At 46.2% G+C, this 12,848-nt stretch overlaps 1 protein-coding gene across 1 annotated transcript in view; it reads left to right on the forward strand.

The window, feature by feature from the left end:
• Positions 1 to 329: 329 nt before the first annotated feature.
• LOC105498803 (SHC adaptor protein 3) overlaps positions 330 to 12,848 on the forward strand; it is a 167,086-nt gene continuing 154,567 nt past the window's right edge. The window contains exon 1 of the mRNA XM_011771150.2: positions 330 to 2,752. Within this exon, the coding sequence (XP_011769452.1) occupies positions 2,279 to 2,752 (474 nt within the window). The 5' untranslated portion in view covers positions 330 to 2,278. The remainder of the gene's footprint in view (positions 2,753 to 12,848) is intronic.

The following is a 12,848-nucleotide window of genomic DNA, read 5'->3' on the forward strand; positions in this document are numbered from 1 at the left end:
GGGCACAGCTCACCTCCAAGAGAGACCCTCTTCACACTCAGACCTGACCAAGGGATCTCAAATTCCCTTGTAAAACAGCTTTTCCTCTCCACAGCAGCTGGCCTCTTCCTCCCGGTATCTTTGCAGTCCGGCTGGGTGTTTTTTTTTCTTTTTTTTTTTTTTCCTTTTTTTTTTTCCCACACTGCCGTTGGATAAAAGATCCCGCCTTTGATTGAAATGGAATCTTCCACTATTGAGCAAGCCTTTGTTGAATGAGTCATCGGGGCGGCCGCTCATTGGCTGAGGCCGCTGGAGCCCAGGGGATTGCCTGGCACCGGCTGCAAGGCCCTGCTTCATTCACAGAAACGCTGGCTCGCTCGCTAGCCTTTTCATTCACACAAACAGCATTTCATTCACATTTTGCTGTTTTTGTCTGCATCTAATGAAGATCTCGCTTTGGGAATGATAGGGCTGTTTCGCTACAGATCTGGGGAGGACTCTGATAACCATCAAAATCATCTATGGGGTGTGCAATTGCTGTTGCTATGCAAGCCAGGGAACGGGAACAAATGAGTGCCGTGTGGCTGTTCTGCTAGGGCTGCGCACAGGAGGCGAGCCGTGGGGACGCGTTTCCTGTACCGGGGACGCCGCGGCTCCTCTGCGCTCTTGCGTCCTAGGGGTTGGCCTCACCCGCTCGCCCGCCATGAGTGGCGCTCATTAAACCCTGCTCCGTAGAGCAGGGTTCAAGACTCAGGACCTCACGTGCCCCACATGTTCGATCATGGGCGTGAGAGGTCAGGGTGACCTGAGAGTGTGCTAGAACTGAATTTATTCGCTTGCTCAGAAGTTGCGGGGAAACTTTGATAGTGAGTGTTTCACTGTGGAGCAGGTGATCCTAATGCATGAGGAAGCCTGGCAGAGCCCACTGAGGTCAAGAGTCAGAGGGCTTCAGTCTCGGGCAGACCTTTGGGGACAGTGAAAGTCTTGCTCTCCTAACTGAGAGAAAGAAGGCCTGTGCATTTTACTTGCAAGCCCGAGCCTGACTCCTGAAAAGAAGGCATATTTTCCCCCCTGTGGATTTGATGTGCAATGAGAACAGCTGCATTTTTTTCCTTCCTGACTGCAGGGTTGCAAGCAGCAACTGAAGGAACATTGAAATGTATTTGTAGCATTTCTTAGGCGTTTTTCCAGAGCTTAAACACATTCAGTAGGAATAAAGCTTCAAATGCAGCCCTTTTTTTGGAATGGATTTCTGGAGCCTGTTGCCACTCGTCAAAGACGCACTCTTCTTTTTTGGAAGTGGATATTCAACTTAACCCTGGCTGAGAAAGACTGCTGTAAATTAGCAGGGAAGACCCCTTGATTGGCACTGTGCAGAAGTTCATATGCAGATTTTTTTTTTTTTTGAGGAACTGCATTGCTACAAAGACACTTGTCATCGCTGCTCTGTTAATTTGAAAAGAAAAAGAAAAATTTAGGAAATTGGTATTTTATGTTCACCTGAGGGTGAATATCCTTTTTGTTTTTTCTATTTAAAAATTCATGCTGCCTTCCAAGTCAGGATTCATCAGGATTCGCTGAAGATCTGATTCTTAAAAAGCCTTCGTCACATTTTAACGCATCGCTGTTAGACACTTTTACAGGCTCACACAGATGGGCTGAGCAGGGACGAGCAAAACCTAACAGAATAATGGGTTTCAGAAAGTTCATTTGACGATTTGAAGGAACTGGATTGGATTTACCTTTGGCACAAATGCAGATTGTGGGGGATGGGAAGGTGAAAAATCAAAGGTTGGAAGGAAATATCTGGGAAGGTAGAAAAAGGAAATTTGAGAATTGATTGGCTCTAGTGTGCTGTCAGCGGGTGGATGTCGTTTTTTTCTTCTTTTTTTCCTTTTTTTTCTTTTCTTTTTTTTTTTTTTCTGCTACAGGAAGTGATTTGCAGTGCTCACCGAGCCTTTGTTGAGAAGGGTCTCCTCTCAGAGTGAGTCATGCTTTTGCTGTTAGCAGCCCCAAGCAGCTGGGCGCTCCATCAGAGGCAACTATGACTTTTGCAAAGCAAACGTGCAACCCCAAGCAGCGGTCTCCAGGGCCGGGGCTGCGCGGCCGCTGCTGTGCTGGCTTTTAATGGTGGGAGAGCACCATCCTCTTGCTCTGTTCTCGCTCTCCAGAAGGCTGTCCCGGGGCCCCCACTCTCCGTCCCGCTCCGGGGACAGTGGCTCGCCTGCTATGCGCGGCAGCCCGCGCCAGGGCCGGCACCAGCAGCGCCCGGGCGGATGCAGCGAGCCCACGGAGGGGCATGCTTCCACGCACCAAGTACAACCGCTTCAGGAATGACTCGGTGACATCGGTCGATGACCTTCTCCACAGCCTGTCGGTGAGCGGCGGCGGAGGCAAGGTTTCAGCGGCGCGCGCGACCCCGGCGGCGGCTCCCTACTTGGTGTCCGGAGAGGCGCTGCGCAAGGCGCCCGACGATGGGCCCGGCAGCCTGGGCCACCTGCTCCACAAGGTGTCCCACCTGAAACTCTCCAGCTCGGGCCTCCGCGGCCTGTCGTCGGCCGCCCGGGAGCGGGCGGGCGCGCGGCTCTCGGGCAGCTGCAGCGCGCCCAGCCTGGCCGCCCCGGACGGCAGCGCGCCCCCGGCGCCCCGCGCCCCGGCCATGAGCACCGCCAGGAAGGGCCGGCCGGGCGACGAGCCGCTGCCCAGACCCCCTCGGGGGGCGCCGCACGCCAGCGACCAGGTGCTGGGGCCTGGAGTCACCTACGTGGTCAAGGTGGGTGCGGGCGCCGGCCGCCCTGAGGGTTGGGGATTCTGGGGCCAGGGTGGGGGCCAGTTCGGGACAGATTCCTTCATTCCCTGAAGTCCGGGGTGCGGGGCGCACCCGCGACTGTCACGTTAGAGGCAAGGAAATGCGCACTCCTTAGCAATCAGCTCGCTTGACAGCGGTGAGGAGGGAACTACAAATGCGGTTTTCCCGCATCCATTGGGAGAAGGTTTACCACTCGGATGACCGCTCCGTCCCGGTTTTCCCTGGGCTCCACTTTTTTGGCACGCCTTTGCCACCTGGCTTACCAGATGTCTGGTCAGTGTCATGGGAGCCCAGCCCTGGACAGCGGGGGTCCGGCCTGCCTAGTATCTAGGAAACGCGCTGGGGAGCCCAGGGCAGCCCCCGGGAGGAGAGATGCACTGAGTGGCGGCCCTACTCCTGCTGTGTCTTCCCTGGAGGGAGGGTAGGCATCTTGTTGACCCCGCAGCAAGAATTCCCAGCTCCTTGCAGAGCAGGCCAAATGTTGTGTTGCTTTCTGTTCGACGGGCTTTACTTTCTCACCCAGGCCAGGTTTTCTTGGGGTTTGTCTTTCATTCCCTAAGGAGAGGTTCTCCTTTACAGCAGCGGAATGAGAATTCTGGGACTATTTTTCTGGTGACTGTAGTCTTCCATTTAAATGTGCTAAAAGGGAACTAGGGCGCTGCGCTTGGAGCCACAGGCTGGAAAGGAGTTTTTTCCTCCAACACAAAGATGATAAAAGCACGATGTAGTCAATAAAATTCCACCCTTATGCAAGCGTGTTATGATATTTAAGGAAAAAGCCTCAGCACAGTTCAAGTAATCTGCCACGCGATTATTTCCTTCTGCCCGTTGGGCAGCTCAGAGCTTTACCAGCCTCCACAGCCGAGCAGACACCCCCTACATAAGGGGTTAAGGATGGAAGTTGCAGTATTTCAATCCTGCCACTCCAAGGCATGGCTTTGTATTGAGAAAGAAATGAGACACAAACTCTATCCCCACAGTGTCCTCAGTAACACTGAGAAACCCCCAGGATGTCTGTTCGTAAATATTGGCTGCAGATTCCAGTGTAAAAATTTAGCAGAACGCATCCTCAGGTAAAATGCAGTATCTGGTCGGAACTAAAATATTAACAGAGATACTTAACTTTGTGGATTACCTTTAACTATATAAAAAGTGCTTGAAGATGAATGTGGCCATTGTTGTTAAAAGAGGGCCTCTTCACCTTTTCAGTCTGCTTTTGAATTTAACCTTCATTTTAGCTTCTAAGTATGTTTTATTATATTTTACCAAAGGGATATAGATGAGCATAATATATGCATATTTGGGTTAGTTTATTTTAAGAGAAACAGAATATTCTTCTTGTTTTGCTTATTTAAATTATATAACCAGGGGCCAAAAACAAAAAGAAAAAAAAAAAAAACCAAACCAAAAATCCCTGACAGCTTTGAGGTTGTGTTTACTTCTGGGTTGTTAGTATAATTGCTGTTTTAAAAAGCCTACATTTCAAATAGACAAATAGACCTTGGCAAAGCTTTTTCTACCTGTCATATTTAACAGAGTAGTTTTCAAATTGAGGGAGAATTCTCAAACTTATGGCTTTAAATTTTTGTTTGAATCACTTTGCTTAGAACTTTGCTTTTGCTTTTTAAAGAAGGAAGGCCATCATCCAGTTTGAAAGGTCAAATGTGGCAAAATAATGATGAATGTACTAAAATAAAATGGCTCTGCATCGACAATCTGTTGCTGTAAGGTTTGTAACTTACTGGCAGCATCAGCAGTAGTATTCATAGTCAAAGGACTGGATCTGCACAGAGCTTGTCTGTGTCTTGGGGTTACTTTGTGATGCCTCAAATTTAAGGGGTTGCAGTGACGGGTTGAGGGGTGCATGGCATGACTAATTAGGGCTCTGTACCATCCATGGTTTGGTTCCTTGTTCATTAGCAGCCGTGAGTAGTGATGTGATGTGAACATAAACGCGGGCATTGTCCTCTGCTTTCCTGGAGAAGTTTGAAATCACGCAGAAAGAAAACCAGATGCTAAAGTGTGTGTGCATGTTTGATTCAAATTATCACATGGCCCTCTGTTGGCGCACATGTGCAAACTCCCGCATTGCCTATGTTGAGTTTAAAACTGTGAACTTATTTTATTGAAAAATTATTAACCGAAAACAATCTTAATTTGGCATTATTTAGAATTTTTGAATAGTTCTACTGGTATCCTTACTTTAAAAGATTTCTGGTAGATAGAAATGGGCCATCTTTATCATATGACTAGATACCAATCGTAAAAACTAAGGGTTTAGGGTTTGGGAAAGGATGCATTATTCTCTTTGATGTAATTTTTTTCTAAATTAAAAATAAAGCCCCCAAATGTTTTCTAGTTTCCTGGAAAATTTATATACTGTATTATAGATTTTCCCCTCAAAGAAATACCAGGTGATATTAGGATATTGCACACATGAATTATAATTCAAAAATATTTTGACTTAATCTGAGAACAGGGACTGTAAAGTACAGAAGTCTGGTGAATTTTGATCATCTAGGAAACATTAAACTATTTGAGCAACAGCTTAGAATGTGAATTAATGATGGACTTAAAATTTAAACATGGAAGAAGTTCCTGAGCAACAGGAGAATTCAAAGCTCTAAGCATGTCTAATTGGTCCATCATTGAGTTTGCTGCTAAATAACAGAACGGGGCTATGCACACAGGAAGGCTGCAGCTTACTCTGCCTGGAGGTTTATATTCTTTTCAGCTGGGCCTCATTGGCAGCACCTTTTTACTCCCCTAAGTGTACTTGACATTTCCTTTTTTTCTTTTGGTGACGTAAAAGAAAGAACAAGAAACTATGCTCTTGACAGAAAAGAAAAATCCAACAGCAAAGAACAATGAATAGTTTCATTAAATTTCCATTTTAAAAGTGTTTGATATTTTGACCTAAAAGAAATACAAATGAGTATTGATTACGGTGCTGCTCTCCTTTAAACTATCTTATCCTAAAGTAAAAGCTGGGTAGGACCCCCATCACTCAAGGAGGCTGCTGGTCTTTAAGCAGGTTCAAAAGGCAATATCCTGGTCCTCCACCTTCTCCGTCCTCAGATCCACGGTGGGGAGACTGTAGGACGGAATATGAACAGTGCAGGGGACAGGAGGCAGGGGTTCAGTTTTTAAAGAGCCACTGGGCCATCTGAAGACAAGCACAGCCTTGGCATTCAGCTCTGAAACTGCCTGCTGGAGGGGGCGAGGCTGGAGCAGGAGGCAATGCTGTGTGGGCTGCACTGGGTTTGCCTTTGGCCCCAGCGTGGTCCCCAAAAGACGGGCTCCTTCTTAGAGCACATCACAGCACAGACTTCAAAAGGATAAGAAGTGACCATATTTAGAACTGACCCAAGTGCCAAGGGCAAGAATCAGGAGGCTCAATGTAAAAGCAATGGTTTTAGGTGCCCGCTGCTCAGAGCTATTCCAACAGCGTCAGCATTCAGTGAGCCAGCAGATTATGTTATTCATAAACACCTGTGAAGGCTCCAGCGAAGTTATATAGGTTTCAGCTTGTGGAGTGTTGTACATTTACTGACAGTGAAAATGGCAAGCTATTTATAGGAGATTGAATGATCAGAAAAGTACGGCATTATTTCCTGATATGCTGGACACTTCCTGATATGCTTCCCTTTTGGAACAAAGCTCTGTTTTTACAAGGACTCTTTAAAAATTATTTTCTCTCTCCCATTTGTGCATCAAATGATTGGGGTGGTATAAATCATTTGCTTTATTTGTAAATGCTCTGCTGCCTTTTATAGGTGGTCTTCGTAAGTTACATTTACTCAAAAATTTATTCTTAATTTTTTTTCACTTGACAAAGTGTATAAAAATATCTTAAATTTTCATTTTCTCAGAGCTGTATTCTTTTGGTAACTGTGAGCAAAGATCATACAAAAGTTATTTTAATTATATTAAAATAACTGTATCAATTCTACTGTAATATTGTAGAATTTTATTTTACTTCTAGACTGAAAAGTTGTTTTTTGATGTGTGGTTGAACTTTAAAGTTGATTTTTTTCTCAAAATTGTTTAAAAATCTTATAATATGGATGGCTTACATGTAAATATCTAAATGGTTTGAAAAATAGCTTAAGAATTTCTTTTGAAATTAATAGATAAAGTTATTAATTTGATCTGAATAGTGAGTTATCTCTTTTTATGTGACACAAGCACAGATGTGTTAAAGCCACATACACGCTCCACACATACACACAAACCACACATACACCTCACACATACACACACATATGCACAGACACACCACACGCCCACACATGACCATACAGACACCACACACACACACAACACACACACACACCCCACAGGCCACAGGTAGATGACTTGTGATGACTTTGGATGGGGTTTTCTTTCTTGTTAGAAAATAGGAAATGTCGTATTTCTAGAAATACCCAATTATCTCAGTCATTTCTTTTATATTCATGTTTAAGAAAAAGATAAGCTACGACAAAACTTCCATCCTATAAGGAACAGATGGCTGCTCCTCTGCCTCCGCATGGTGTCTTACCTTTGAGTATATGTTATAGTTTTGAGGAATATATGATTACTGTCACTAAAGCAGAGTCCTGGGAACAGAAAGCCTGGGCAGCAAACACGTGAACCCACTTGGAAGACTGGCTTTCCAGCCAATAGGCTGGCCCTGCAGGATGTGCTGGTGCTGCTGGCCTGCAGTGCCTGGCTTAGGGTAGGGGAGATTAGAGCAGACACCTGGGCTGGTGAAGGTCCTGGACTGGTGAAAGGCAGGACACCTGGGCTGCAGCTCCACCACCACCTTAGTGTGGGGCTAGAGCAGTCAGCTCACCTCTCTGGACCTGGCTGTCCCAGGCTGCAGTAAGTTGAAGGCAGGGTTGTGCTGGGGTTGGTCTCTATGGGTTGGGGGCCTGGCCGAGGCAGAAATGGTGGCATCAGGATCGGTATCGTTTTTTGCTCCAGCATCTAATGTAATTGGAAGAGATGGGCCCAGGGAAACACACTGCAGTATCAGGAGTGTGCTCACCTGGTGGACACCTGCTGGATCACGGGGACCAGGGCCAGACCTTGCAGTGCAAGGACCCAAGTCCATGGTGGGGCTCAGAGGAAAGCAACAAGGAGGAGCCAGCATGTTCAATGAAAATACCCAAGGGTAATAGAGGTAGTGAATTATTTAATTCACAAAAAAAAAATGGTTGCAGATGCAGTGGAAAGAAGTGACCAGTTATGTGTGTTTCCTGGGTAAAGGGCAATTTTGCAGTTTATCATAAGAGTTCTACAATATGTGGTGGATAAATAATATCTTTAAGGTGGGAGGCAGTGAGCATAGGAACAGCCTACTGAGTGGGTGGATGTTGACCATCGTGTGTGTGTGTTTCTGTGTCTGTGTGTGTGTGTCACAGGGGTGTGGGGATGTGCAGCTGCACGATATGCCTTACAAGTTGGTTTTGGTCTTACAAATTCATAATTACTTATGTTCTGTGAGTTAAAAAACAAAACAAAATATTTTGACCCCATTGTGATTTCGCCTCTCCCCTCCCCACCAAAACAACAACAGTGTGACAATGTGAGGGTCCACTGGGAGTCATTAGTCCATGTCTCCCAGTGCTAGAATTGGTGAATTTTCCCTGAGTGGCCACTTCACAGTTGCAGAGCAGTCATGGTTATAAATAAGCAGAGTGGCACCAGTTACACTGGGGTGAGAGGGATTAGGCATCCCTGTTTGGACCACTTGACCCCCAGTGAGATACCAGGGGCCAAAGGCCATGTTTCCATGGTTACAGGCCATGCTAGTCTTCTTCATCTTTGTGAGGAGAATTGGTGAGAAGGTGCCGGATATACCTCAGCCCTCCTGTACATCTGACATGTCTGGAAGAGGGGACCACCACTGCTCTTCTTGGCTGGCGAGCATCTTCTCAACACTGGATGGCACCTCTGGCTGGGGTCTTTTTCTAAGGCAGGTGGCAGCAGTTTAGTTAGATTCATGGATTCTATGATCTATGGATTCTGGGTTCAGACACACCTTACTCTGCACCACAGCTGGTCTGGCAAATACCACTGCCATTTAGTGAAGATTTGGGTTTCTAGCCATGAGCCCAGGTGCCTGTGAGGATCTGCATTGAAGCCTGGATGCTGGAAGAAGCTGCAGAAAAGAGAAGTTGAGGAGACAGCTCGAACAGGTGCCTTACCCGGTCCATTGGTGCTTGCAGGTGCCTGATGCCCCAGCAGCTGTCTGGATATCTGAAGCTCCTCAAAACCAAGAAGAAAAATGTTCAAAGAGCTCATTGTTATAGTGCTGCTTACTTCCGACTTGAAGCCATCCTCAGATATTATCTGAAATGCATGGTTTTCCCAAAGTGGAGAACCCCTCAAAAAAGGCTTTCCTCATGTTTGTCTATTGAATAGGCAGAAAAAGAAGCAAAGAGTCCATTCCAAATTTCAAGAATTTAAACTTGTATGAACCCTTCAAACTCTGGAACTTGGCCTTCACCCAGCCTCACATCAGAAATGCTCTCTACTCTGAGGTCATTCTGACAAACTTCATTTTATCAAATTCCATTAAATATAATTGCTTGGCAATCTACTGACAATAGTGCTTTTTGCTTTGCAAACATTAAAAATTTCCACTGCCACCTGCCCAAATAGAAACTTTCTGTTTAAAAAAAAAATCCAAATGTGGTTCTAGCTCTGTTGACAAAGAATTTACCCCCAAGGTGGTATTTAGTAGAGGTACTGTATACTCTGGGCCTCTTACAGTTTTTACCAAAGCAGGAGTCACAGAAGGCTTCTATTTCTTAAGATAAAACAATGAAAACGTAGTTGTTTTGAGCGTTCTTTGCCTGGAAGACCCAGCCCTTCACAATGACTTATTGCCCCTCCAGAAGATGGACAAAATGTAAGTGAATTATGAGGGATTTGTGTACAATCATCCCTTGAGATCTAAGGGGGATTGGTTCCAGGAACCCCATGGATACCAAAATCTGAGCATATTCAAGTCCCTGATATAAACTGATGCAGTATTTGCAAATAACTTAGGCACATCTTCCATATACCGTCTACTATAATTGTAATATCTCTAGATTACTAATACTTATTATAATGTAAATGCTACACAAATATTTGTTATACTGCATTGTTTGATTTGTGTTATTTTTTATTTTTGTATTGTTATTTTTATCATTTATTTAAAAAATATTTTCATGAATTTGGAGGGCCAACTGTATTCCATTATTCCCTAGCATATGCATTTTTTTTTATTTTGGAGATGGAGTCTCACTCTATCACCCAGACTGGAATCCAGTGGCATGATTATGGCTCACTGTAGCCTCGACCTCCCAGGCTCAAGCTATCTTCCCACCTCAGTCTCCCGAATAGCTGGGACAAAGGCACACACCACCATGCTTGGCTAATTGTTTTACTTTTTGTAGAGATGGGGCTTCCCTGTGTTGCCCAGACTGGTCTTGAACTCCTGGCCTCAAGTGATCTGCCTGCCTCAGCCTCCCAAGGTGCTGGGATTACAGGCATGAGCCACTGTGCCCGGCGTGCACAGGCGTCTTTCTAAGATTAAAGTGAGTAGTGCAGGTTTCTCTTCTGGCCATGGTGGGCCCTCCCTGCTGATTTTGACTGCATGAGCTGTGCTTCAGGCTGGCAAAAATACAGGTTGGCCCCTGCCAGGCACATGGTTTAGTTCCTAGATGTGCCCGTGGGCTGTACCATGTCAAATACCAAAGAGCTCCCTCACCACCCAGGGTTTAGCGCATCCCTCCTTGCTGCCTCTCCCTCCTTGAGTCTTGGTTTGGATGCCTCGGGTCTTCTTAACAAAAAGACCTCCACAACCCACTCAGCAGGAGAGGCCCCTAAAAACTGGCAGCAGGAGAAAGATAGCTTTGAGCCCATTCGTCCTGCCCATCCCTGACATGACATGAAGGGTGAGGGAGCCTAACCCACCTCACACTGATCTCTACCTCCTCTGCTTGCAGCCCTGCCTGTCTTGCAAGGTCACCTGCCAACCTTGTAACATGGCTTGTAAAACACCCTTTTACAAAATTCAAACATTTATTATGAGGATTTTAAAACATACATCAACATACGAAACATATAAACACAACAAAATAAAGAGAATGGTAAAATGAGGCCCCAGGACACATCACCCACCACCCAACTTCAACAGCCATCGGTTCAGTGCCATCTGCACGCCACCCCACCCTGCACTGTTTAGGAGCAGTTTCCAGACTTCCAGGTTTTGCCTGCTGCTCCTCTGTGGACTTGTGTGGGCCTGTCTTTGCTCTGGTGTGGGTCAAGCAGTGGCCTGGATGTCCACATTCCTTCTAGACATGAAGGCACTCCTCACGCAGTGGGAATGAGGACCTCAAGTTGGTCCATGGTGACTGTCCTTCAGGAATGAACTTACAAGTGTGTTAGTGGGGCCCTAGAATTGTGCAGGTCTGGATGGCGCCTCCGCCTCAGTGCTTGGAGAACACACCATGTTCTTGACGAATAAGTTGCAGCCTTGGGCTTAACAGTGATATGAAATATGGCCAAGTGGTTCAGGGTCCCAAGTGTGCTCAGACGTCCTAGATTTGACTCTGTGGTCCCCAGGAAGCACTGTGAGCTGTGAGGAGGAGCAGGCCTCCTAGCCTTCAGGTGGGGAGGTGGGAGGCGCACCTCCCAACCTCCTCTGCTCAGTGTCCGGCAGGGCCTCTTCCAGTATCTGAGGAGCCTTCTGGAAATGGGTGTTCTCCCAAGTTGTTTTTAATAGTATTAGTCAGGGTTCTTCAGAAAAAAACAGAACCAAGAGTTTCTTATAATAAAAGGGATTTATTATAAGGAATTGGGTTGCATAATTTTGGAGGCAGGCAAGTCCCAAGGTCTGCAGGGTGGGCCAGACCCAGGAAAGCTGATAGTGTCAGTTCCAGTTCTGATGCTGGCCTCTTGAGACCCAGGAAGAGCCAATGTTTCAGTTTGATCTGAAGGCGGGACAAAAGAGTGTCCCAGCTGGAAGACCAACAAGAGGAATTCTCTGTTATCCAGGGGAGGGGTCAGGCTTTTTGTTTTATTCAGGCCCTCAACGGATTGGAGAAGAGCCACACAAACTGGGGAGGGCCATCTGTTTGTTCAGTCTACTACTGATTCAAATGTTAATGTTATCAAAAAGGAAAAAACTCTCACAGACACACCAGAATAATGTTTAACCAAATATCTGGGCATCTCATGGCTCAGTCAAGTGGACATATACAATTCACCCTCCGAAATACACGTAAACTCTAGAAGTATTTTCTACAGTAGCCACTAACTGACCTGAACCACTTGTAGGGATTTCTGTTTCCTAACAATATGGAAATACGGGATAAGGAATGATCAGATAAACTTGTCTGAAAGAGTCTCAGATTTTATTACTGTTCCTTTGGGTATCAAATAGAGAAACTTTTTTTTTTTTTTTTTTGAGACGGAGTTTTGCTCTTGTTGCCCAGGCTGGAGTACAATGGTGCGATCCTGGCTCACAGAAACCTCTGCCTGCCGGGTTCAAGCAATTATCCTGCCTTAGCCTCCTAAGTAGCTGGGATTACAGGCATGCGCCACCACACTCAGCTAATTTTGTATTTTTAATAGAGACAGAGTTTCTCCATGTTGGTCTGCTGGTCTCGAACTCCCGACCTCAGGTGATCCGCCTGCCTCAGCCTCCCAAAGTGCTGGGATTACAGGCATGAGCCACCGTGCCTGACCCAAATAGAGAAACATTTTTAAATTCCTCAAATGTTTGTTCAGGGTTTACTATAGATGGATGCTAGAGTAGGGGTCTGAGCTATAAGACAGATAAACTGTGACTGTCCACAAGGGGAGCTGTGAGTAGGTCTTTATGGGGCTAAGTGGCAAGGGCCCATGGCTGTGGTTCACAAGCTGGTTCAGGGTGTGGGGACCCGGGTGGCTGCCTGCCCCTGGCAGCATCACACCTGATATGGTCCCTCGAGGTGGGGGCAAGCCCAGCAGCAGGACATGTAGCCACCTTACATTGATGCTTTTGAGTCACAGGAGGCAGAGGCACCCAGGAGGGGAA

The sequence above is a fragment of the Macaca nemestrina genome, chromosome 14, assembly GCF_043159975.1.
Source record: "Macaca nemestrina isolate mMacNem1 chromosome 14, mMacNem.hap1, whole genome shotgun sequence".
In the NCBI taxonomy this organism is placed as follows: domain Eukaryota; kingdom Metazoa; phylum Chordata; class Mammalia; order Primates; family Cercopithecidae; genus Macaca; species Macaca nemestrina.